The following is a 25,611-nucleotide window of genomic DNA, read 5'->3' as shown; positions in this document are numbered from 1 at the left end:
TGTTATTATTTTTGTTCACTGTATCTTCCATAACAGAGGAATGAGTGTGTGTTGTGATTTTGTGGAGTCTGTCTACTGAACATGTACCCTCACCGTCTGTAGTGACGTGGTAGTCGAACATGGTGTCCTCGCTGTCTGGTGGTATGTCTGGGAGGTCCAGATGGATGTTGTCGTTGCCACGGAGCCAGGTCTCCATCTTCCTCCTGTCTTCCAGCTCCAGTAAAGCTCCGACGCTCCACATGAGAGCAAACACATAGAGACGCTCCACATGCTGCCTGGACACCTCCCCACACTGCTCCTGGAACACAACAACAGTCACTATCAACACAACATACTGTACCAAAACCCTTCTACAGCTTTATCTACATACTTGGCACTCAAATGAATCAGTCACCTACAGTAAAGGGAAATAGAATTCCACCCTCACATACAGTGCCTTGCAAAAGTATTCATCCCCTTGGCATTTTTCCTATTTTGTTGCATTACAACCTGTAATTTAAATGGATTTTTATTCGGATTTCATGTAATGGACATACACAAAATAGTCCAAATTGGTGAAGAGAAACGAAAAAACAAAAAAGTGGGGCATACATATATATTCACCCACTTTGCTATGAAGCCTCTAAATAAGATCTGGTGCAACCAACTACCTTCAGACATCACATAATTAGTTAAATAAAGTCCACCTGTGTGCAATTTAAGTGTCACATTATCTGTCACATGATCTCAGTATATATACACCTGTTCTGAAAGGCCCCAGAGTCTGCAACACCACTAAGCAAGGGGCACCACCAAGCAAGAAGCACCATGAAAACCAAGGAGCTCCAAACAAGTCAGGGACAAAGTTGTGGAGAAGTACAGATCAGGATTGGGTTATAAAAAATATTTGAAACTTTGAACATCCCAAAGAGCACCATTAAATCCATTATTAAAAAATGGAAAGAATATGGCACCACAACAAACCTGCAAAGAGAGGTCCGCCCACCAAAACCCACGGACCAGTCAAGGAGGGCCTTAATCAGAGAGGCAACAAAGAGACCAAAAATAACCCTGAAAGAGCTGCAAAGCTCCACGGCAGAGATTGGGGTATCTGTCCCACAGACCACTTTAAGCCATGCACTCCACAGAGCTGGGCTTTACGGAAGAGTGGCCAGAAAAAAGCTATTGCTTAAAGAAAAAAATAAGCAAACCCGTTTGGTGTTCACCAAAAGGCATGTGGGAGACTCCCCAAACATATGGAAGAAGGGACTCTGGTCAGATGAGACTAAAATTGAGCTTTTTGGACATCAAGGAAAACGCTATGTCTGGCGCAAACCCAACACCTCTCATCACCCCGAGAACATCATCCCAACAGTGAAACATGGTGGTGGCAGCATCATGCGGTGGGGATGTTATTTCATCGGCAGGGACTGGGAAACTGGTCAGAATGGAAGGAATGGTGGATGGTGCTAAATACAGGGAAATGCTTGAGGGAAACCTGTGTCAGTCTTCCAGAGATTTGAGACTGAGACGGAGGTTCACCTTCCATCAGGATAATGACCCTAAGCATACTAAATTGAGTGATTTAAGGGGAAACATTTAAATGTCTTGGAATGGCCTAGCCAAAGCCCAGACCTCAATCCAACTGAGAATCTGTTGTAGGACTTAAATATTTCTGTACACCAGCGGAACCCATCCAACTTCAAGGAGCTGGAGCAGTTTTGCCTTGAAGAATGGGCAATAATCCCAGTGGCTAGATGTGCCAAGCTTATAGAGACATACCTCAATAGAGCTTTACAAAGTATCGACTTTGGGGGGGTGGGGGGGAATAGTTATGCACGCTCAAGTGTTCTGTTTTGTTTTGTCTTATTTCTTGTTTCACAATAAAACATATTTTGCATCTTCAAAGTGGTGGGCATGTTGTGTAAATCAAATTATTCAAACCCACAAAAAAATATATTTTAAATCCGGGTTGTAAGGCATCAAAATAGGAAAAATGCCAAGGAGATGAATACTTTCGCAAGCCACTGTAGATGCAGAGTCCAGAGAGTTATAGTCCAACAGTAATTGAAAATCAGAGTGCTTCAGGAATCACAATGACAGGATGAATTCAATTAGTTAGGCATTAGAACATTCCATTTAGTTTCTATGAGGAATGTGGGGCAATTCACTTCAACAGTATTCATAGAGCTCAGTGATGTACAGATATTATCCCCCTTCTACAGGGTTTTTTAATATGGTTGGAGTTTCGAGGTTTCAGGTGCCTACCTTGGCGGGGATGAGGCCCTGCAGCATGTTGATGCTCTGCATGATGACGAAGGCCTCCAGCATGTCAATCTTGTACTCCAGACAGTGAACAGTGAACCGGTAGAGCTCTGGGAAGGAAGAGGAGAACAGCTCTCTCAGCACCTCTCCCTCCTGACGGGAACGCTTCTTCAGCCAGCCCTGCATGGGGACAAATACACATGTATACATGTAGACAAAGATACACACATACACACACACACACACAAATATGCACACACACACACACACACAAATACACACACACACACAGTCAAAGATACACACATGCATACACACACACAGATGCAATCACACACATTTTCATCCACTGATAAAGAGTAAGAGAATGTTCCTGTGCCTACCTCCAGAATGGGGCTCCAGTTGAGCACAGACGAGCTCATGAACACCATTCCATTACGAGACACGGTGGCAGGCGAGGCGTTGTCGATGTTGTGGGGCTCAAACACAATCTTGCAGTTGGGGGCCATGGGGATCCTGTCTCCATTGGCCAGGGTCAGAGTCCTGTTGTCATCCAGTACAGAGTTGAGGTTCTCGATCCAGATAGCATCTACTGGTCCATCTAGTACTATCCAGATGTGCTCCCCTGCAGAGGAGAGAGACATTAGAACTAGTCTGCTTATTACAGTTTTTTCGATTGCTAAACGACAGTGGACACAACTGGAGTCACATGTGCAAAACTCTAACTACAGTCTGCACAGCAGCAGTTCATGTGGACCAAACTCTAGTTCGTTTTTCATTGCTTGAACACAGTTTTCAAAACTCTACACACTTATCCCATGACTTTAACCACAACCTGCACAACACTGTGGATTTACAGCACTTTGTTCAAATGCTAACACACTGCTGTCAAAACTGTGAACCACACATTCAAAACGGAATAGATTTCAGCCTTGTGCCTTTCAAACACTGCTGATTGCAATTTCAGCTGAAAGGCTAAGCAGGTGTCTTGTTTTAGACTTGTTATTGAACACACACACATATTACAGTATATATAGGTAGAGCTCAGAAAGACTCATTTTGGAAATGGAACAAGGAAGATGGGTTCGTGGAGGGAGAAGGGTGGCAGGGAGAGGGCGGATGCGTGGAGGAAGACAAAGAAGACAAAGAGCTGTTATTTCAGATGAAATAAGGGCTACAATTATAGACCATGTCGTGAACCATGGTCTCTCATTGAGAGAGGCAGGATTGAGGGTGCAACCCAATCTGCAAAGATCCACAGTGGCATCTGTAATGCGAATTTTCCATCATACAAACAGGTGAGAGTTACATCCTTACAGTAAATGAAAACATTACAGGAATCTATTTTGTATTGCAATTATAGAATATTTACACAGATATATATTACAGTAAGTTTGACTGTAAAATATATTTTTACAACAGGACCCAAAGGCTGCCCCCAACAGGGGGAAGAGGAAAAATATTTTCAGATGCTCAGGAAAATGCTATTGTTGACATGGTTGTTGTCAACAATGCAATAAAACTGCGGGAGATTCAAGATAGAGTGCTGGCTGATAATGATATATTTGAAAATGTTAATTCTGTCAGCACAACAACTATTGCTCGAGTCCTAAAGAAACACCAAGTTACAATGAAACAGTTATACACTGTACCGTTCGAGAGAAACAGTGAACGGGTAAAAGAGCAAAGATACCAATATGTCCAGGTAAGACATCTGAGGTTACCTACACAGCTATACAAAATATTTACAGTAAAAAAAAAACACTAGCATTTCTACAGTAAAACTGTGCACTTACTGTTTTTCAGAGAGTAATGGAGGTGGAAGCACTGGAAAGACCACATTCATTTGTATTTATCGATGAAGCTGGATTTAACCTTGCCAAAACACGGCGCAGAGGAAGGAATGTTATCGGTCAAAGGGCCACTGTGGAGGTTCCAGGCCAAAGGGGGAAATATCACCATGTGTGCTGCAATGGCCATGAAGGTTTGCTTCTCAACACACCACTCATTGGCCCATACAACACAGAAAGGCTTATAGCTTTCCTAGAACAGCTCTATGCTCAGCTAGTGCCAGCAGAACAGGGGAGCCAGTAAGAAACCCCCAAGTTTTTGTCATAGTTTGCGATAACGTTGCTTTTCACCACTCTGCAGCTGTCACAGATTGGTTTGCAGCACATCACAGATTTATAGTTTTGTACCTGCCTGCATATTCACCCTTCCTCAACCCAATAGAGGAGTTGTTCTCTGCCTGGAGGTGGAAAGTGTTTGGTCACCACCCACATGACCAAATGTCTCTTTTGGAAGCCATGCGTGCCGGATGTGAGGACACGAGTCCAGAGGACTGCCAGGGATGGATAAGGTACTCCAGAAGGTTCTTCCCCAGGTGCATGGCAAGAGAAAACATTAGATGTGATGTTGAAGAAAACCTGTGGCCTGATGCTAGAGAGAGGCAGGATTAGCCCCTCAATTATTTGTTCGAATTACAGTATGTCCTTTTAGTTTCTACCTTTTTTTTCTCATTACTGTAATTCCGTAAATTACTACAGACTATTGAAGCAAACTGCTAATTTTCATTTACCTTAAAGAATTGTTATGTTCTAAAAATTGTAATAAATCATGTGAAAGAATGTCACTCTTTTCTTTGAAGAAAATATTACTTTGTATGAAGTCTGAAATTGTTCAAACTGTAAAGATGAAAAGTTTGTATTTTCTGTATTGGTGTTTGATGCTAGTGTTTTTACTCTGTGTGTTATCTCAGTGAGGGTTGTACATAGTGTTTGGCTGCACTGAGCGTGTTTTGAGCCATGTGTTAAGAGTTGTGTTGCTTGGAATGAGTTTTGCAGGTGATGTGAACTGTTTAGCTCAGGTGACTGTTGGTAGTGCAGACTGTAGTTAGAGTTTTGCACATGTGACTCCAGTTGTGCCCACTGTCGTTTAGCAATCGATAAAAACTGTAAACTAATCAAAATCAACTATGGAGGTCAGAGAAAGGTATTAGAACATCACTTTTAGTAAAAAGATAGAGAAATGAATAAAAAGATATGAGAATATTGAAAACATAAGGAAATAGAGATGGGTGAAAATGGTCTGCCCCATTGTTCTATGTGAATTCCATAGAGACTATATGGGATGTACTATATGTGGTTTCATGCTCTAGCAGGTGTAATGCATGAGTAACTTTGCATGCGTATTTCTTTCAAGTACAGTGAAATGACTTTCTCGTAACCCCAACAATGGGTATTAATCAATAACAATGCAATACTCACAATAACACGGCAGAACAAAAACACACAATATATAAAAATATGAAATAAGAGGTGTCCGTCTCACCTTTCTTGGCTCTCAGGGTCTTCCTCCACAGGGTAGAGAAGATGCCGTCAGTCCAGTCATTGGTAGCTACATCTAGACGGCCAAACATCTGAGGGGCGGTGATCGCTTTGGGGTTCATACGCATCTCTCTGTGCGGCTGGCCGCAGTCTGTGGGTGCAAACACACAGACAAATTAACTTAACACAACGTTCAATTTTTTTCTAGTGCATGTAAATGTCTGTGCATTTTAGTTTAGTATGACTGCCATGAGGTAGCAAATAAGGTCAAATAAGTCCAGTGTTTTGATGGGGATGTTTCTTACCTGTCATGGCTCTCATCAGGGTGTGAATGCAGGTGGTTTTCCCTGCTCCGCTGGGTCCCAGGGCCATCATGCCATGGCGGACCCTCTGGGTCTCAAACAGCTGAATCACCTTCAGCTTCCATGGAGGGTGGCTGATCAAACCTGCCTCTGCCACCTACAGTATGGAACACACAGGGATAAGAGAAGCTCTTCATGTTATGAGACCAGACTCCTCCACCTACAGTATGGAGAACAATGGAAGAGAGTGAGGTGAACTCTTCATGTTAATACAAATAATCCTTACCTCACATTTAGATCGAAAAAAGGTTTTATGCTACTATGGTAGGCTAATACCAAGACGAGATTCATCCCTTAAACTCTGTATTATACTGTGGGGGAGGCATGTAGCCTTGCGCATAAGACAGTAACCAAAACGTCGCTGGCTCGAATCCCTGAGGTGACGAGGTGAAAGATATGTTGATGTACACTTGAGCAAGGCACTTAACCCTAATTGCTCATGTAAGTCGCTCTGGATAAGAGCTAAATGACTTAAATGTACTGTAGGGGAAAGGAGAAGAAACAGGAGAGAAGAGAAGCAGTGTGAGGAGGAGGATTGTGAAAAGTACATGTAGATAGAAAATTCTCTGTGTCACTCTGAAGGATTATGTTATATAAAATGTCCTCTCACCTGTTTGTCGATAGCTGTCTCCAGCTCTGGGTAGCCTGCTTTATCCAGCTGGATCCCAGGGAAGAGGTCCTCTATCAGGCTGAGGAACAACGGCTCATCTTCATCTATCTGTCAACACATATAGTATTATGTCAGTGAAGTTAACCATGATGCCACTTTTGTTATGTTGCACCTCACTGAAGATGAAATCATTATTCATGTATTACAGAATAGTATATGAAAAGAATAACAATCTGTAACACTTAATGGTGCGTAAAAAAAATAAATAATCTAAAATGGCAGTTGATTTCGAGGAGAATGTCCTGTGTATCTGACTGACTGTACTCACCAGCTTGGACAGGTTCATATCTCTGAGAACCCTCATGACGATGGTAGATTCTGTGTCGTTGGGGTTCGCTCGTTTCACTGCCCCCAGTGTTCGCAGAACTGACAAAATGTTTCGGAGTCCAAAGTCGTAATGCACCTTAAAAACAGAGAGTGAACCCAACATGGACTGTATGGAAATAGAACTATGAACTACACAGAGATCATAATGAACACATACATGGACAGTTTGGTTGTTTTTATACTGAACAAAAAATATAAATGCAATATGTAAAGTGTTGGTTCCATGTTTCATGAGTTTAAATAAAAGATCCCAGAAATTGTCCTTCCACAAAAAAAGCTTATTTTTCTCCCATTTGAGCACAAATTTGTTTACATCCCTGTTAGTGAGCATTTCTCCTTTGCCAAGATAATCTATCCACCTGACAGGTGGTATATTATTTCCCTCTAAAGTGATGTGAGGCCTCCCGAGTGGTGCAGTGGTCTAAAGCACTGCCTCGCAGTGCTATCTGTGCCACTAGAGATTCTGGGTTTGACTCCAGGCTCTGTCACATACAGCCGCGACCGGGGGACCCATGGGGCGGTGCACAATTGCCGTTGTCCGGGTTAGGGGAGGGTTTGGGTTTGGGTGGCAAGGATGTCCTTGTCCCATCGCGCACTAGCGACTCCTGTGGCGGACCGGGTGCAGTGCACGCTGACACGGTCGCCAGGTTTACGGTGTTTCCTCCGACACATTGGTGTGGCTGGCTTCCAGATTAAGTCGGCATTGTGTCAAGAAGCAGTGCGGCTTGGTTGGGTTGTGTTTCGGAGAACGCACGGCTCTCAACCTTCGCCTCTCCCGAGTCCGTACGGGAGTTGCAGTGATGAGACAAGACTGCAACTACCAATTGGATACCACAACATTGGGGAGAAAAAGGGGTAAAAAAAAAAAATATATATATATATAGTGATTTGAGACTGTGATGATACACGTTAAATAACATTTCACTTGATTTGGTTGCTTACTTATATGGAACTACTAAAATGTATATCTTATGTTCAGCTCTCATTGAAATATCTACAGTAATTTCATAGCTGACCTGCTTGGAGAGCTGCTCCTCACACAGTTTGTAGAGGGTGAAAAACTTCCTGGCCAGCTCTATGTTGTCTATGAAGCCACAGCTGGCCAGCTTGACCCGGATGATGATCTGACGGTCTGGGACCATCATGGCCACTGAGCGGAAGTTGATCTTCAGATTCTCTGGAAGCTCCTGACGACCTGCGTAGCCCGGGTTCTGATGGGGGCAAAAACATTTCATAATCAAATCTTTATTTAACCAGGTGAGACTGTTAAGAATCATTTATTATTTACAATGATGACCTGCCATGAACATAGTGTACTACAGATTGATGCTATGAAAATGCAAAACAAGTCTATGACTACCATCCTCAAAGTAATAATAAACCTTGTCTGAATCGGACTAGTTTCAGTTAATCTTCTTTAAGACAAGAATTCAATATTCCTTTCAGAAGTACCTTAAATGAAGCTCTACTTGGCAAAGCGTTTGTGAAGGGGTTTCTACAGGGAGTAGTTTATAGACTGCTAAGAATAATAATAACCATAGTCAGGAAGATGCCGAATTCGGGATTCATTTCCACGTTGTCTCCGTCGGTGAAGATGAAGTTCTTGCGGCGCTCCTTCTTGCAGGTAAGCACGATGGCGATCTGCTGAGCCGCCACGGAGAGCACTGATAGGTCAATACGGTTGAACTCATCAAAACAGCCCCACGAGCCCGACTGGGCTAGGCCTGTCAATCAATACAACATTACACATCACTCTTCACATTAAACTCCTCATTCAAAACAATCCCAAGAGCCCGACCTGCAAATCAACACAAAGACACACAACATTACACTGTTCATTAGGTTCAGGTTGAGATCATCATTCTCTTCACAGTAATAAACGGTAATATGAGTGACATCTTATATAGCCTATAATCCCCCCAAATCCTTTACATATATCCAACTCCTATGGTCATTGTCATGCAAATGGCACAGGAGTTGGCAAGAGAGCACATATGTATTTGGGACCAGGCAATATGAGTAGAAGCTCCTACCTTTAAAGATCCTCCCCAGTCCTCTGAAGTCCATCTGGTCGGAGCAGTTGAAGACCACCACATACTTCCCCAGGCAGCGGCCCATGTCTTTGGTGGTCTCAGTCTTCCCCGTCCCTGCAGGGCCGGCCGGGGCTCCTCCCATACTCATCCCCAGAGCCTGGGCCAGTGTGATGTAGCACCTGGGACAAACACACACCAAGGAAAAGGTATATCAAGGATAATCACCCAAAGATATTCAATGTGATACACCATACACTTGTGGGCACTAAAAAGTTAGGTGTGGCTGTGGTAATGGGAGACTGGTTACTGCAATGTGTGTGCAACACTGCACTCTAGTGTCTCCTAGCAATAGTTTGTCACAAAAACCTGTACATTTTTAGTGCCACAAGTGTATGGTGCCCTTTTAGCCCAAAATGCATGATAACTGGTTAAGCTATTAAAGTGGAGGTGGAGCCACTTCCTAGTCCTTACCTGTCAGTGAGAGGGGTGATGACTAGTTAGTCCTTACCTGTCAGTCAGAGGGGTGAGGACTAGTTAGTCCCTACCTGTCAGTGAGAGGGGTGATGACTAGTCAGTCCCTACCTGTCAGTGAGAGGGGTGATGACTAGTCAGTCCCTACCTGTCAGTGAGAGGGGTGATGACTAGTTAGTCCTTACCTGTCAGTCAGAGGGGTGATGACTAGTTAGTCCCTACCTGTCAGTCAGAGGGGTGATGACTAGTTAGTCCCTACATGTCAGTGAGAGGGGTGATGACTAGTCAGTCCCTACCTGTCAGTCAGAGGGGTGATGACTAGTTAGTCCCTACCTGTCAGTCAGAGGGGTGATGACTAGTTAGTCCCTACCTGTCAGTCAGAGGGGTGATGACTAGTTAGTCCCTACCTGTCAGTCAGAGGGGTGATGACTAGTTAGTCCCTACCTGTCAGTGAGAGGGGTGATGACTAGTTAGTCCCTACCTGTCAGTGAGAGGGGTGATGACTAGTCAGTCCCTACCTGTCAGTCAGAGGGGTGATGACTAGTTAGTCCCTACGTCAGTCAGAGGGGTGATGACTAGTTAGTCCCTACCTGTCAGTCAGAGGGGTGATGACTAGTTAGTCCCTACCTGTCAGTGAGAGGGGTGATGACTAGTCAGTCCCTACCTGTCAGTGAGAGGGGTGATGACTAGTCAGTCCCTACCTGTCAGTGAGAGGGGTGATGACTAGTTAGTCCCTACCTGTCAGTCAGAGGGGTGATGACTAGTCAGTCCCTACCTGTCAGTGAGAGGGGTGATGACTAGTTAGTCCCTACCTGTCAGTCAGAGGGGTGATGACTAGTTAGTCCCTACCTGTCAGTCAGAGGGGTGATGACTAGTTAGTCCCTACCTGTCAGTCAGAGGGGTGATGACTAGTTAGTCCCTACCTGTCAGTCAGAGGGGTGATGACTAGTTAGTCCCTACCTGTCAGTGAGAGGGGTGATGACTAGTTAGTCCCTACCTGTCAGTGAGAGGGGTGATGACCAGTCTGTCAGTGCAGCCCAGGAACTCATTCTGATAGATGAAGCCCACGTCAGTCATGTTGATGATCATCTTGTCAGAGTCCTCATTGAAGTAGAAACGACACTGCTTCAGCCACTCAAAGTCTGTAGGGCTTTTGATATGCAGGCGACACTGAGGGGAGAGCAGGGGGAAAGAGAAACCACTCTTGAAACAAAGCATTGCCAAAGCCTATGAAATTCATAAAACCGCAAATGACTCGTCAAATGTGATTTGAATACCAGGGGAAACTCAAATTGATATTCTCAGACTCTACCACGCTCTAATCAGAAAATATTTGGTGGAACAGTTTGCCAAAAGTTCACAAATATGTTACACAACAGCTATTATTACCTTCAGTTTATACACAAAGGGACCTTTAGGGTTGAAGTACTATTTTAGCCACTGAGTCAGTTTGCGATTCCAGTCCACTCACCAGGTCATCAAAGATGTCCCTCTGGTGTACATGGATGGTTATGAGTGTTTCATACTTGGCCCGCTCCATTGGGGCCAAGTCCTTAGTGGTCATGTCTATCAGGGTGTTGAGAAACTCCAAGAAGAACTGGTTGGTCTTGGGCATGATCTTACGGTCGTAGCGGGCGTTGGTCAGGGCCTCCTCTGAGTCTCTGGTCCAGATCATCTGGACTCCCAGCAGACCAACCTGGTTGATGGAGTCAAAAAGAGAGGACATCATGATAGGACATCAATGAGAGAGCTTAAAGTCATCTTTCCTGGCTTACATGTCTTCCTATCAATCAGGGCTGCAATCAGGACAATGTATAAAATCAGGAAAGTCTGGAATTTGGATAAGGTGTAGATCAGTTTCAGTTATACAATAATGGAGGATAATTTCAGAAAAGCAGGAATCCCTGATCAGGTATTGGGTAATGAAACATAGGCATGGGAAAGTCTAACTACAAGGCCATTGCTCCAAGGTCAAGGTTAAGGTAATCTATCCCATTATAAAAAAGAGAATGAATGATGACCCCAAGACCAGGACTGTGTCACAAATTGCAGCCTATTCCCTATATAGTGCACTACTTTTAAACAGGACCTGGGTCAAAAGTAGTGGACTATGTAATAGGGTGGCATTTAGGATGTATCCCATGTCTCCCCACCTGAGCAGGGAAAGAGTCCAGGAACTCAATGAGCTGGAAGCCTGAGTCCTGGATGGCCAGGACAGCCTGTCTGATGACCAGGTGAAGAGACCTCTGGGATTCCTTCAGCAGGGCGTTTAGCCAGACCTCCACGTTCCCCTCAGCCGTCACCGGCCGATCCAGCTCTACCGTCTCCCCCTCCCTGGACGAGATGGCCAGGATCCGGTCATACATCTGTGGAGAGAGAAGAGCAGATACTATTGATGTTGCTGAATTTGGGGTAGTTACTATTGCAGAAGGACAAATACTACTAATAGTCAAATAAGTAACTTGTAGAAAAATTGTAGAAAGAATTGTAGATAGAAAAAAATAAAAAAAAAGGATATGTCTGTCTGTGCGTTACTGTACCTTGTCATGGAAGCGGACACATTTAATGTTGTCAAAGACGTTGAGCAGGTGGGCCTGTATGGTGTGGGAGTCCGAGGCTTGGCCCAGAATCTCCAGCAGGGCCGGGTCAGACACAAAGAAGAACCGAGGGAACAGCAGACGCTTCTTCTCCAAGTACCTGTGAGTCACACAATCACACACACAACCAAGGGTTGAAAACTGGATAGTCAGAAGCTACAATCTATCCGCAATATTAAAGCTGATCTACCCCCTAAAAAAAGCATTGAAAATAATACTAGTTTAGTACACATCATCAAGCTACCAATGTACAACGCAGGCAAAATTGGAAGGTGTCATACTGGTACATGAATACTTTCAATTCAACTATTTAAAACAAATTCAAAGTATAAGTATAGGCCTACCCAGTGAGAGACTTCTGACAGATCTCCAGACAGACTTACCCAGAGACCTCTGACAGACCTCCAGACAGACTTATCCAGAGACCTCTGACAGACCTCCAGACAGACTTACACAGAGACTTCTGGCAGACCTCTAGACAGACTTACCCAGAGACTTCTGGCAGACCTCTAGACAGACTTACCCAGAGACTTCTGACAGACCTCCAGACAGACTTACCCAGAGATCTCTGGCAGACCTCCAGACAGAGTTACCCAGAGACTTCTGACAGACCTCCAGACAGACTCACCCAGTAAGAAACTTCTGATAGACATTCAGATAGACTTACCCAGTGAGAGATTTCTGACAGATCTCCAGTTGTTCCAGCAGGTGAGGCAACAGCTGTCCCATGGTCTCGTCCCCCACACATGACTGCACCACGTTGGGCATCTCATGGACCCGCATCATGATCTTCACCCAGGACTTGTCGATGTTGGAGAAACGTTTCGCCTCCTGTCATTCAGATGATTCAGACTACATTGTCATTCCTAAGTTTGCAAAAAGTTCCTGGGTTTCCCCACCCCAAAAAACATGATTTCTGAAAAACCAGGGCACTGTAAAAGTTCCTGAAATTGTGGAACCCCAGCACTTTGTGACATCAGCTGACGTAAGAAGGGCTTTATAAGTCAATTTGATTAATAGCGTAAAGTTAAAGACATGTTTTCAGATGAAAAGTCAATGTATTTGTTCTTACCTTGGGTAGCTGTTTGGCTATGTCCCCTCCAACGAACACAGCCTCGAGGTAGATCCACAGGTTCTGGACAGTCATCCAGTTATCTATGATGTCAGTGGTATTGGAAAGGTTCTGAACCCATTTCTGGATCTGGGGCTTGAATGGCGTGTTGTACCTGTGTCATCATCTGAGTCAATGATTGACTACTACAGTACACAAACACTAAACGTCTGTACAATGCAAAGCACCCCCAGTCTAAACACAACTGTCTAAACACAAACAACACAACTGTTGAACTCTAGATGACAAGTCAACTGGATGTTGAAATACAACGAAGGCTGCTGAGGGGGCTCATAATAATGGCCAGGAACGGAGCAAATGGAATGGCATCAAACAACGGGAGACCATGTGTTTGATACCATTCCACTGATTCCGCTCCAGTCATTACCACGAGCCTGTTCTCCCAATGAAGGTGCCACCAACCTCCTGTGCTGAAATATGATAAACAATTGAGAAGAAATCATATATCACTCCGAACCCCCAGGTCATTTGTTGCCTCAAAATTAAAGACTGACTTAGGCTATATTTAACTATTGTTAATAAACATGAAGCAGAAATCAGTCGAGATTTCCAGGCTAAGTCATTTATGCCTCTAGTAGGTCTCTAGTCTAACCTGTTACTCATGAGTGATCCCAACACCATGAGGCTGTCCTCCATGTTAGTAATGATCTCAGCGGTGCTGTCGCCCCTCAGTAGCAGCTCCCCTCGCGTCTTGAAGTTGGCGAAGGTGAATGTCTTGTTGTCCCACTCAGCAATCACCTGCTTCAGCTTCTGCTCAATGTCCCTCTCCTTCACTGCACTGATGCAAATATCCTGCCCAGCGGGAGTTCAAACAACATGTATCTTTATTTTACCTTTGTTTTACCAACTTGTCCTATTGAGGTCAAACCTTTTTTTCTACCCTCAATTTACAGTACAGAATAGTTATGGTGAGTGGAGTACCGGTAGTTGTACGGCTATAGAGAATAAATTACCTGGATCCTACCCGCACCTACCAGCACCAACAACAGCAACAAAAATACATAATCACCTCAATTTCCTCTTTGCATTTGAGGAGCGGAGCTTCCATGATGTTGCGCAGCTTGAAAGTGTCCGTCTCCACCTCGAAGCTGTGTCCTGTCACCTCGGTGATTCTCTTCCAGTGACGCGTCATCATGGCCTTGTTGGTCATCAGTTCCAGTAGGGGGCAACACTCGTTGAACTCATCTATACTTTTCTTCAGGTCAAGGAATGCCTTCCACTCTTTGAGGGCACGGGGCAGCTTGCGACAACTGGAAATGAGAGGGTGAAATAACACAAACATCTAACTTCCTTTTGGAAACGTAAATCCTCAATGAGATTATTCATTAGTGAGTTCTGTGTAAATGTCTCTCATGGTCTGGGTTGTAGTTTGGTTTCCTTACCGCGTCTGGAAGTCAAGAAGTTCATTATTGATCCTGTCTATGTGGATGTCGGCCCAGAGTATGTCATAGTAGCCGTTGACGGTGTCGATGACACTGTTGTAGAGTCCATAGAGCTTCTGGAGGAGGGTGAGCTGTCTCCGGATCTCCAGCAGCTGAGGGTGTTGGGTCACAGGCAGGCCAAACAGCTCCTCTCCACCAGTGTAGGTGATGTACTTACGGAACAGGTTGTCAAAGCGATTCTGACCAAACAAAATGAAAAGTACAGTAAAGTGCATGAATGGTCACATATATCATTTCCAAAACCATGCAACACACAATAATACAATCATGCATGTTATTGGCTATGTTAAATATGGTAGAAATAAGTAACACATTTAAACAAATAAGACATAGAACATATGAATGAAAACCTCTGTGAATGTATCAACTTAATGAAGTGCTGCAGAGAGGTATATACTGTAGATTCCTCTCTTGAAGATACACACTGTACTCACCTGAAACATGATGAGTCTGTCACTAGCGTCTTGGGGAGCCAGTCCGACAACCATGGGACCGTCCTGGGAATGAAACACAGCCTGTGTCAGCAATTAGCTAGCAGTCTTACTTAGAGCGCTCCAAGTTAACTGTAATAGAAATAGAAATGTCTAGACCTAGACAGCCTTGGTGTTAGGTGTAGCTGTGAGTAAGACCTAGACAGCCTTGGTGTTAGGTGTAGCTGTGAGTAAGACCTAGACAGCCTTGGTGTTAGGTGTAGCTGTGAGTAAGACCTAGACAGCCTCGGTGTTAGGTGTAGCTGTGAGTAAGACCTAGACAGCCTTGGTGTTAGGTGTAGCTGTGAGTAAGACCTAGACAGCCTCTGTGTTAGGTGTAGCTGTGAGTAAGGCCTAGACAGCCTTGGTGTTAGGTGTAGCTGTGAGTAAGACCTAGACAGCCTAGGTGTTAGGTGTAGCTGTGAGTAAGACCTAGACAGCCTTGGTGTTAGGTGTAGCTGTGAGTAAGACCTAGACAGCCTTGGTGTTAGGTGTAGCTGTGAGTAAGACCTAGATAGCCTTGGTGTTAGGTGTAGCTGTGAGTAAGACCTAGACAGCCTCGGTGTTAGGTGTAGCTGTGAGTAAGACCTAGACAGCCTTGGTGTTAGGTGTAGCTGTGAGTAAGACCTAGACAGCCTCTGTGTTAGGTGTAGCTGTGAGTAAGGCCTAGACAGCCTTGGTGTTAGGTGTAGCTGTGAGTAAGACCTAGACAGCCTTGGTGTTAGGTGTAGCTGTGAGTAAGACCTAGAAAGCCTTGGTGTTAGGTGTAGCTGTGAGTAAGACCTAGACAGCCTAGGTGTTAGGTGTAGCTGTGAGTAAGACCTAGACAGCCTTGGTGTTAGGTGTAGCTGTAAGACCTAGACAGCCTTGGTGTTAGGTGTAGCTGTGAGTAAGAACTAGACAGCCTTGGTGTTAGGTGTAGCTGTGAGTAAGACCTAGACAGCCTTGGTGTTAGGTGTAGCTGTGAGTAAGACCTAGACAGCCTTGGTGTTAGGTGTAGCTGTGAGTAAGACCTAGATAGCCTTGGTGTTAGGTGTAGCTGTGAGTAAGACCCAGATAGCCTTGGTGTTAGGTGTAGCTTTGAGTAAGACCTAGACAGCCTTGGTGTTAGGTGTAGCTGTGAGTAAGACCCAGATAGCCTTGGTGTTAGGTGTAGCTGTGAGTAAGACCTAGATAGCCTTGGTGTTAGGTGTAGTTGTGAGTAAGACCTAGAACGAGCTGTGAGACGTGTCTGAACCTTGTCATAGTCCTGATAGAAGTGTCCACAGTCCTCCACAAACGTCTGCACGTTGTCTATGAGCTCTCCTCTGAAGTTGGGCTGCAGGGACACCAGCTCATTCTGGACCTCTGTGCTGTGGGCTAGCAGCTTCTCCCAGGTGTAGCGCAGCGTGTCCACCTTCTCTGCCTCCTCCTTCGCCACTACCAGGCCGTACTTATGGAGCATGGCATAGGACTCCTAGGAAAGGGGAATGCACAGCACTGAACAGACACATGGTACAACACAGATCTCCAGTGTCTTCTCACAACCAAATACAGACTGCAAGGACTTAATCAAACTATGGGCAAATCCTAACTTCCACCCAAGTCGAATTATCACCCGTTGATACAAAGGCCCATAGACTAAGTAGAAATTTGACTTAGGCGGGAATTAAGATTTGCCTCCTACTGAATGAAAGTGTTGCTTAATATAAGGAATGTTTATTATTTATACTTTTCCTTTTGATACATAAGCATATTTAAAACCAAATACTTTTAGACTTTTACTCAGGTTCTATTTTACTGGCTTACTTTCACCTTTACTTTAGTCACTTTCTATTAAGGTAGCTATACTTTTACTCAAATATGACAATTGTGTACTTTTTCCACCACTGTCTCTCTGAAAGAAGTGTGCATTTGTGTTCCCTACCTCTATGGGTCCCACTTGGAAGTCAATGGAGATCTGCTGCTCTCTTATCTCCTTCAGCGATGCCATGGCGATGCGGATGTCGTCCAAGTCTTTGATTGGTCGGTTCAATTTCTTTGCCGCCTCGTCCACTAACGTGAAGATGTTCTCCATATCTGTCCGGTACTTCCTGTTACAGTGCAGGCCGTAGTCCACCATCCAGCTCTTAGTCTCCACAGTCAGGGCCATCTTCAGGTCAGCTGTTCAACAACAAATCAGATATTAGTATGATAATAACCAGATATTCATGCAGTTGTAATATTCTTGTTAGAACCAAGTATTGAGTTTATTCTTGTTAGAACCAAGTATTGATCTTATTTGTTATAATTAATTGGTATTATATTGAAAAGGTGATCGAATTGCTCCCGAATTGTAATGTTGTTAACGCATTTCTTTTGAAGAAATATTTCTTTAATGTATAAGTGAATAGGTTGGTTTAAGGTCTCTTTTTTAGCTGTGTCCAATGGGAGAGTTGACCTGGTTAACGGGAGGCCTGGGAAAAATAGAGAGGGAGAGAGACGTTGAGAAAAGGATGGACATTACATTATGACCGTTGGTGAAAAATTATAAAAGATGATACAAATAGAACAAAACCCATACCTACCGAGTTGTGAAGGGAAATACCAATTTTATTTTACAAGAGAGTTGTTATAATTTTGTTAAGAAAGACTTAGTGTAGACTGAAGCTACATTTTCATCAAGGAGGTATTTGCCAGCCTTGAGGTTAGCCTAGCATCGTGCAACGCCGAGAGGGAATTGCTTGGGAAAGATGAAAGAGTTCACGTTCCCATGGGATATCGGTTACTGCTAAAGAGTACTGTCTGCATTAATAGCTGTGCTTGCTGTGGATCTTGTGAGGAAACCTGAACGGAACTGGCATACTTCACTGAGGGAATATCTACGAGTCGTGAGTAACCACAACGGTGGTGTGCTTCGGGACTTTATGTGTGTCGTCATTTTTTTGTTGAGCTCCAACGCGCGCCAACGGGTTAAGCAAGATAGAAATCATTTGGACATGGGTTGTGCACGACTCATTGGGGTTTATTATTTTTAATTTATTTTGATGTGGTGCTTTGAAAATGTAATAATACACATTTTGAACCTTATGCATGTTGCCTTGGTGGAGTCATTTACTGTTGCAATTTAATTTAATGCATGGGAAAGCATATCCTTGTACAATAACAAAAATCTAAAGTTAATGTCCTAGTTGTCATCAACCTAGATAGTTTACAATAGGGATTCTTATTGGAGATGTCCTTCTCACCTAACATCCCATGCTGTTGAGATACTCTACGTAAGGTAATATTGTGAGAGTCAAATTCAAGCCTGGTGAGAGGGTTACACAGGGTTGAAAAATGAAATAATGGTATTGTGAAATACTACTAAGAACATGTGCAGTCATATTTGGCAGGGTTGTCTTGTGATGTTAATGCAGGGGATCAGCAGTGAAAATAGCTTGAAATTTCACATAACGGGGAGAAAGTTATAGAGTTACAGGTCAGTCTACAGTTACCTGTATTTTATTTGAGATTTTTTTTATTTTTCAGGGGGTGCTGTAGCACCCTAAGCACCCCTACTTCCCACGGCTAGGTACCTGTATAGAAGGCCAGTTCACCTACAGTGACATATTCTACCTATATAGAAGGCAAGAGCTCTCACAGTGATGTACTCTACCTGTATAGAGGGCCAGAGCTCCTACAGGGATGTACTCTACCTGTATAGAGGGCCAGAGCTCCCACAGTGATGTATTCTACCTGTATGGAGGGCAGAGCTCCTACAGGGATGTACTCTACCTGTATAGAGGGCCAGAGCTCCTACAGGGATGTACTCTACCTGTATAGAGGGCCAGAGCTCCTACAGGGATGTACTCTACCTGTATAAAGGGCCAGAGCTCCCACAGTGATTTTCTCTACCTGTATAGAGGGCCAGAGCTCCCACAGTGATGTACTCTACCTGTATAGAGGGCCAGAGCTCTTACGGGGATGTACTCTACCTGTATAGAGGGCCAGAGCTCTACGGGGATGTACTCTACCTGTATAGAGGGCCAGAGCTCTACGGGGATGTACTCTACCTGTATAGAGGGCCAGAGCTCTACGGGGATATACTCTACCTGTATAGAGGGCCAGAGCTCCCACAGTGATGTATTTTACCTGTATAGAGGGCTAGAGCTCTTACGGGGATGTACTCTACCTGTATAGAGGGCCGGAGCTCTACGGGGATGTACTCTACCTGTATAGAGGGCCAGAGCTCTACGGGGATATACTCTACCTGTATAGAGGGCCAGAGCTCCCACAGTGATGTACTCTACCTGTATAGAGGGCCAGAGCTCTTACGGGGATGTACTCTACCTGTATAGAGGGCAAGAGCTCTACGGGGATGTACTCTACCTGTATAGAGGGCCAGAGCTCCCACAGTGATGTACTCTACCTGTATAGAAGGCCAGTGCTCCTACAGTGATGTACTCTAACTCTATAGAGGGCCAGAGCTCCCACAGTGATGTATTCTATCTGTATAGAGGGCCAGAGTTCCCACAGTGATGCACTCTACCTGTATAGAGGGCCAGAGCTCCTACAGTGATGTACTCTACCTGTATAGAGGGCCAGAGCTCCCACAGTGATGTACTCAGGCTCAGCATTGATTTCCAGCTCCAGGTCTTTGTAGTAGAGGATCTGAGACTCAAACTCAGACAGTAGAGGGCTGCCCTGGCTGAACTTTTGGATGGTGTCCTCTCGCTCCTTCCTCCAGATGTGGTGGTAACGACTGAAGCGGTCCAAAGCATTCATCACCTCCTGGCCAACGACAACACAACAGCCAGGTTTTAAATGCACTTTCAATAAAGTTTCAATTTAATTGATTTGATTTGATTTAGGTCTCCTTTTCACATCCACATCTTAGGGGATAGGTGTCAGTATCAAACACAAAATAGTTAGAATTTGACACACTACGGCCAGAACGTTAGGAAAACAGACTTTTTATTTTTGTTTTGTGTGTAGACCTGTATGTACCTTCTTGGTAGAGTTGATGGAGGTGCTGAGCACAGACACCAGCTTGATGATCTCCTTGTTCTCAGACACACTCTTGTAGTAGTTCCTGGCCTGGTAGGGTATTGCCTGGGTCACAGAGGCGGAGATGTCTGAGGTACTGCCGTCAGCCAGACTCCTGTAGGTGGTCTCTCCGTCCTCTGACTCACTGTCACTCTTGTCCTGTCTCAGAGCAGCCATGCGTCTCTCACTCATCTTCCTCTGTTTTGGCATGAACGGAATAATTCATCTTTGTTTTAAGACTAACTAAAACCATAATCTCATGATTGTGCAGATGTTACAGACATATTAAAGTCAAACATTTGATGTGAATGTGTTTTATATATATTTCCACACAATGAGGTTGGAATACTATGAAAATTATGATATTGCCTTTTAGTGTACGAGCTGTTTGAAAAAACTGCCTGACATTTTTAGCCTGTTTTGGTTGGATTGTGTTTTGACCTGGCAATAACAGCTAGTTTTCAGTTCTCCCCTCACCACTCCAAGACAGTCTTAGCAAATTCTTGCATGAGAAATTGCTCTTTGCTATGAAGGATTTTTTTGGGGACAATTTTAATTGAAAACAATCACAGTAAGGTACTTAATTGTTACTCAGAAATGATTTGATATTGAAATAAAAACTGCTGCATTGGAGCTTTAACCCAAAGCAAGCCCACCTTGGAGATCCTCTCCTTGCTCCACTGTCCGACTCCTTTACTGACACTGACCACACACTCCACAGCCCGGTTCAGAGCCTGCTGGACCTCATCTAGGGCTGGGACCATAGCGATATTGGGGATGGACAGGGTCACACTGGTCCTGAAGATAGGCTGCTGACCACTGCCCTTTAGACGGCTGGGGGAATCACTCTCTGCTGTGGGGAGATGGGCAGTATTGAAGTATGGAGAAATGGAATGGGAAACCCTGCCCTTCTAGACAGCTCCACCTTCTCCAACATCTAAAGGGTGGAGCTCAAATGGAGGCATTTTGTTACAACTTTGTGACAACTGATGATGTAAATTTGGCTTTATAAATACAGTACATTGGATTAATGGAACTTACCCAGGAAATGCAGTAGTGAGGAGGCGTGGAGGCGTTTGCGGAGGGTCTCCAGGGTGTTGCGTGTGAGCCTCAGCAGGGCTTCCACGTTACGGTGGTTGAAGTGGGACAGAAGCTCTTGAGCCTCTTCCTCCATCACCTCCAGCAGGTCTCTCTTCTTCCTCTTCACCAGGGGAGACGGGGGGCCTGTGGTGCTCGCTGCCGTGGTGTTACGAGACAGCAGGTTGATGCGACCCTCTGACTTACCCTCCTCCTCCCCTGGGAAGAGGCATGAACAGACGTGAATACACCTGCATGGACACAGGCACGCACACTTTCTCATTTTCAGTCTGTAACACTCAGTCTTTGTGCACCTGAATAATCATTTTGCTATTGTACCCTTTCCCTTGTATTTTGCTGACCCTGTTATCACTCTCTGTTTGAGTTTTGCTGCATCATATGATTACCACAGTTAAAACTGTAGGTTATAGTACCTTCACTCTCCACTAGGTCCATATCAGTCCTGCTCTCCTCTCGAAGTTCCTCGTCCCCCTCCTTGTTCAGCTCAAACTCCAGCAGCATGTTGATGAGCTCATTGGTTGCCTCCTCCACCAGGGAACTCTTGGCATGGAGACTCTGAGCTCCCTTTATACACAGATCCTACCATGACATAACAGAAGAAAGTACATTAGCCTATATCAGGAGTTGGCAACCCTGTTCCTGAAGTGCTACAGGTACTGCACCATTTTGTTCCAACTAGCCACTACACCTGACCAATTGAACTCAGCCGTTTCCAGCTACAGTAGTCATTTACAACATTAACAATGTTTACACTGTATTTCTGATCAATTTGAGGTTATTTTAATGGATGAAAAATGTGCCTTTCTTTCAAAAATAAGGACATTTTTAAGTGACCCCAAACCTTTGAACGGTAGTGTATGTGTTTAACACATAATACAGAGGGAATCTTTGTTTACCCTGGTGGTCTGAACGAACTCTTCACAGCTGAAAGGTTCCTCCAGGGGCAGAACCCACAGTGTGGCTCCACTCATCTCCTGCAGCACAGCGTCTATCCTGAACTCCACCAGGTCATTCACTCTGTCCATCAGCAGCTCCAGGTCCACTGGACACACAGGTCAGAGGTCATACACAGCACCACGGTGTCACCAGGGGTCACAAGGAAACAGCAGTTACAATCAGCTTTGCTCACTGGGAGAGCAGATATAACTTTTTCCAATGGGATATTTGACATGAGTTGATCAGGCACAATTAGCTGCGATCAAATGACGTCAAGGTTTCGGTGTACTTACTGTTCTGGTTATTGTGGTGAGATTGTTCTCCTGTTTTATAGTATGGTGCTATGACAGAGCACAGTACAGTGCTGACAAGGTTAGATTGGACATGGTTACATACTGAGAGCACTGTTGATGCAGCTGAGGTATTTCTCGATATTCAGTGAGGTCCAGTTGAGGGAGGTCAGGCCTGGCAGAATGGCTTCGTCCACCTTAGCAACATGAGGCATCACCAGTTGCCCAAAGGCACTCTGTATCTTAGCCCGGACCCTGGCATTCTCCGTCAGAACCAGCTGTGGATGGGCGTCAGAAATAGAGAAATGAGTAATAACACTTTACTTCATTCCTGGCATTATAATGTCTTCTAATCTTCACATTAAGATTCTACTGACTAAATCCCATCTCATAGGGCTTTGTACTCAATTCAAAATGAATTGAAATGACAGCCCTCGTATTACTGTTGAGTGTACATAAAACTTTTTTTAAGATACAGGATACAGTATCATGCTCAATATGCTTCAGTTGATCAAAAGGCATCATGGAAAAACTAGTGTACCTGCAGCTTGTTGTAGTTCTTCTTGAGGGCATCTTGTTTCTGCTGTAAGATGGCGGCAAAGGGAGGAATATCCAGCCTCATCCTGGTCATGCAGTCTGTCTCCCTAATCTGAGTCAGGATCTGGGGGTCAAAGTTGACAAACAGGTCCCCCGTATCGGGACATTTGACCAGTAAAGAGGCCTGGAGGCCCAGTCTGACCTCCTCGATCTGGGGAGTGAGAACGTGTGAGAGAGAGAGAGAGACAAGAGAGAGAGAGAGAGAGAGCAAAAGAGTGTATGAGTGATATGAGTCATCTACAGTATGTCTGTGGGAAATCAACAAGTCAATCAAAAGTAATATCAGTCTTGCCAACTATGACAGCACAAACAGATCTGGGACCAGGCTACAGATAAGGTACAGATCAGCATTAATAACAGTAACAGTTAACGCTGCTATGCTACTGGAGTATAAGTCCAGCCAGTACTCCAGAGACCGTATCAAGAGTCTCAGAGTAGGAATGCTGATTTAAGAATCAGTTTTGCCTTTAAGATCACAATAAATAAGACAACCAGGAGGGGGGCCCTGTCTCACCTGTTTCATCCATCCACTGTGGTAGAGCATCTCAAACTCTAGCAGCACCCTGGCCACCCTGTTGTAGTTCCTGATGATGCGTTTGGCCTCGGGCGTAGCCAGCACCCCAGGGGATTCCTGAAACAGATCCATGGGTTCCTGGATCCTCCGGTACAGCTGGCGGGCCCACAGGATCTTACCGGCTACCGGTGGCAGGTCCCGGCCAATGGGAGGATCCATCTTCTGCTTGGTGTAGTTACGGGACACCATCTCTATGTCTCTCCCATAGTTCTGAAGGATCCGCTGGTACTTCTCATCGATGCCCAGGTCTGGAATGCCCAGGCTTGGTGATGTAAGGGGAGATTATGATATCAAATGGAGAATGAATGAAATGGCTGTTAAAAGGACTGAAATTAATTCAAGGTTAGTTTGACATAGAGGTGGACTGAAATAACACTACCTTTCAAATTTTTTGAGAACATTCAAAGCCCTCTCTGTGTTTTGAATCGTATCAAAAGTGTTGTCCATGAAGGTCTTCAGCTGATTCTGAAAGCAAATGAACATAACAAACAATTGTGCAAGTAAATTAGGAGATTATTTAGATATGTTGTGTTATGATTTACTGGTAAATTTGTTGTTAAGTGTAAACTTACATGCAGGTCAGAGGTATTTTTACAAAACTCATCATGGTCCTGATCGAAGTCTGTTCTTCTCTGATCAAGGAAACTGTAGTGCTTTTTCTTCATGCTCAATACAATGCTCTGAAAATAAAAGGCAGACAGGTTATTTTTCCATTCTTTCCAAAGCTCTTGAGGCTTTTGATAATTTCTTGTGTCTGTATTCATTCTTCCAACCAAAGCCAAAAGACTGTCAACAATGTTTCCGTTGAATGTTAAGAGACTGTTGGGTTTAATTTCATTTTAATCAGAGTAGTAGGCCACATAATATAGAATGTAGAATGATGATGACATGCAGCTTCTGGCTGGACACCATCCCTATTTAAAGATCCTCCATGTACAAAGGCAGGGATGAAAGGCAGTGTATAACATAGCAGTAATTTCTCCAATGAGCAGCTTACCATAAAATATGTATATTCTGGCTCCTGTGAACAAACTGTCAACTTCAACAAAAGGCCATCAGGACTTAGTAATGGATCAGCTTCTGCTCATTAAAATGAATACTAAGTTCACCGCAATCAAATAAATTGAGGACACATATTGTGATGAGTAACAAATATTACTTTTTACTTTGAAATGGCTCCTGATCATTACATTTGTTTTTATTTTTTTATTGAACCTTTATTTAACCAGGCCAGATGAGAACAAGTTCTCATTTACAACTGCGACCTGGACAAAAAACAACATAGAGTTACACATTGGATAAACAAACGTACAGTCAATAACACAACAGAAAATTATGCCACGCTACAAGACGCAGGCTATTTACAGATGGGCTATGTACAGGTGCAATGATCGGTAAGCTGCTCTGACAGCCCATGCTTAAAGTTAGTGAGGGAGATATAAGTCTTCAGCTTCAGGGATTCTTGCAATTCGTTCCAGTCATTGGCAGCAGAGAACTGGAAGGAAAGGCGGCCAAATGAGGAGTTGGCTTTGGGGGTGACAAGTGAAATATACCTGCTGGAGCGCGTGCTACGGGTGGGCGTTGCTATGGTGACCAGTGAGCTGAGATAAGGCGGGGTTTTACCTAGCAAAGACTTATAGATGACCTGGAGCCAGTGGGTTTGGCGACAAATATGAAGCGAGGGCCAGCCAACGATAGCATACAGTGGTGGCAGTGGTGGGAAGTATATGGGCCTTTGGTGACAAAACAGATGGCACTGTGATAGACTACATCAAATTTGCTGAGTAGAGTGTTGGAGGCTATCTTGTAAATGACATCGCCGAAGTCGAAGATCAGTAGGATAGTCCGTTTTACGAGGGTATGTTTGGCAGCATGAGTGAACGATGCTTTGTTGCGAAATAGGAAGCTGATTCTAGATTTAATTTTGGATTGGACATGCTTAATGTGAGTCTGGAAGGAGAGTTTACAGTCCAACCAGACACCTAGGTATTTGTAGTTGTCCACATATTCTAAGTCAGAACTGTCCAGAGTAGTGATGCTAGATCGGCGGGCGGGC

General features: G+C 44.3%; 1 protein-coding gene across 1 annotated transcript in view; it reads right to left on the bottom strand.

The window, feature by feature from the left end:
• Positions 1-25,611, bottom strand: part of LOC135520361 (dynein axonemal heavy chain 5-like) — a 67,725-nt gene that overhangs the window by 27,817 nt on the left and 14,297 nt on the right. Inside the window, exons 12-44 of the mRNA XM_064945852.1 lie at positions 24,128-24,235; positions 23,935-24,020; positions 23,496-23,817; positions 22,926-23,132; positions 22,491-22,662; positions 22,055-22,200; positions 21,572-21,737; positions 21,102-21,356; positions 20,717-20,913; positions 20,022-20,258; positions 19,604-19,805; positions 16,981-17,216; positions 16,312-16,530; positions 15,039-15,101; positions 14,545-14,783; positions 14,172-14,412; positions 13,755-13,954; positions 13,103-13,256; positions 12,698-12,861; positions 11,974-12,130; positions 11,587-11,799; positions 10,905-11,129; positions 10,431-10,603; positions 8,963-9,141; positions 8,466-8,653; positions 7,946-8,140; positions 6,871-7,005; positions 6,543-6,650; positions 5,876-6,029; positions 5,575-5,721; positions 2,628-2,869; positions 2,248-2,424; positions 94-298 (exon numbers count right to left, since the gene is read on the bottom strand). Coding sequence (XP_064801924.1) covers positions 94-298; positions 2,248-2,424; positions 2,628-2,869; positions 5,575-5,721; positions 5,876-6,029; positions 6,543-6,650; positions 6,871-7,005; positions 7,946-8,140; positions 8,466-8,653; positions 8,963-9,141; positions 10,431-10,603; positions 10,905-11,129; positions 11,587-11,799; positions 11,974-12,130; positions 12,698-12,861; positions 13,103-13,256; positions 13,755-13,954; positions 14,172-14,412; positions 14,545-14,783; positions 15,039-15,101; positions 16,312-16,530; positions 16,981-17,216; positions 19,604-19,805; positions 20,022-20,258; positions 20,717-20,913; positions 21,102-21,356; positions 21,572-21,737; positions 22,055-22,200; positions 22,491-22,662; positions 22,926-23,132; positions 23,496-23,817; positions 23,935-24,020; positions 24,128-24,235 — 6,112 coding nt within the window. The remainder of the gene's footprint in view (positions 1-93; positions 299-2,247; positions 2,425-2,627; positions 2,870-5,574; positions 5,722-5,875; positions 6,030-6,542; positions 6,651-6,870; positions 7,006-7,945; positions 8,141-8,465; positions 8,654-8,962; positions 9,142-10,430; positions 10,604-10,904; positions 11,130-11,586; positions 11,800-11,973; positions 12,131-12,697; positions 12,862-13,102; positions 13,257-13,754; positions 13,955-14,171; positions 14,413-14,544; positions 14,784-15,038; positions 15,102-16,311; positions 16,531-16,980; positions 17,217-19,603; positions 19,806-20,021; positions 20,259-20,716; positions 20,914-21,101; positions 21,357-21,571; positions 21,738-22,054; positions 22,201-22,490; positions 22,663-22,925; positions 23,133-23,495; positions 23,818-23,934; positions 24,021-24,127; positions 24,236-25,611) is intronic.

The sequence above is a fragment of the Oncorhynchus masou genome, chromosome 29 (assembly GCF_036934945.1).
Source record: "Oncorhynchus masou masou isolate Uvic2021 chromosome 29, UVic_Omas_1.1, whole genome shotgun sequence".
NCBI lineage: Eukaryota > Metazoa > Chordata > Actinopteri > Salmoniformes > Salmonidae > Oncorhynchus > Oncorhynchus masou.
This window is presented reverse-complemented; position numbering and strand designations above follow the sequence as displayed.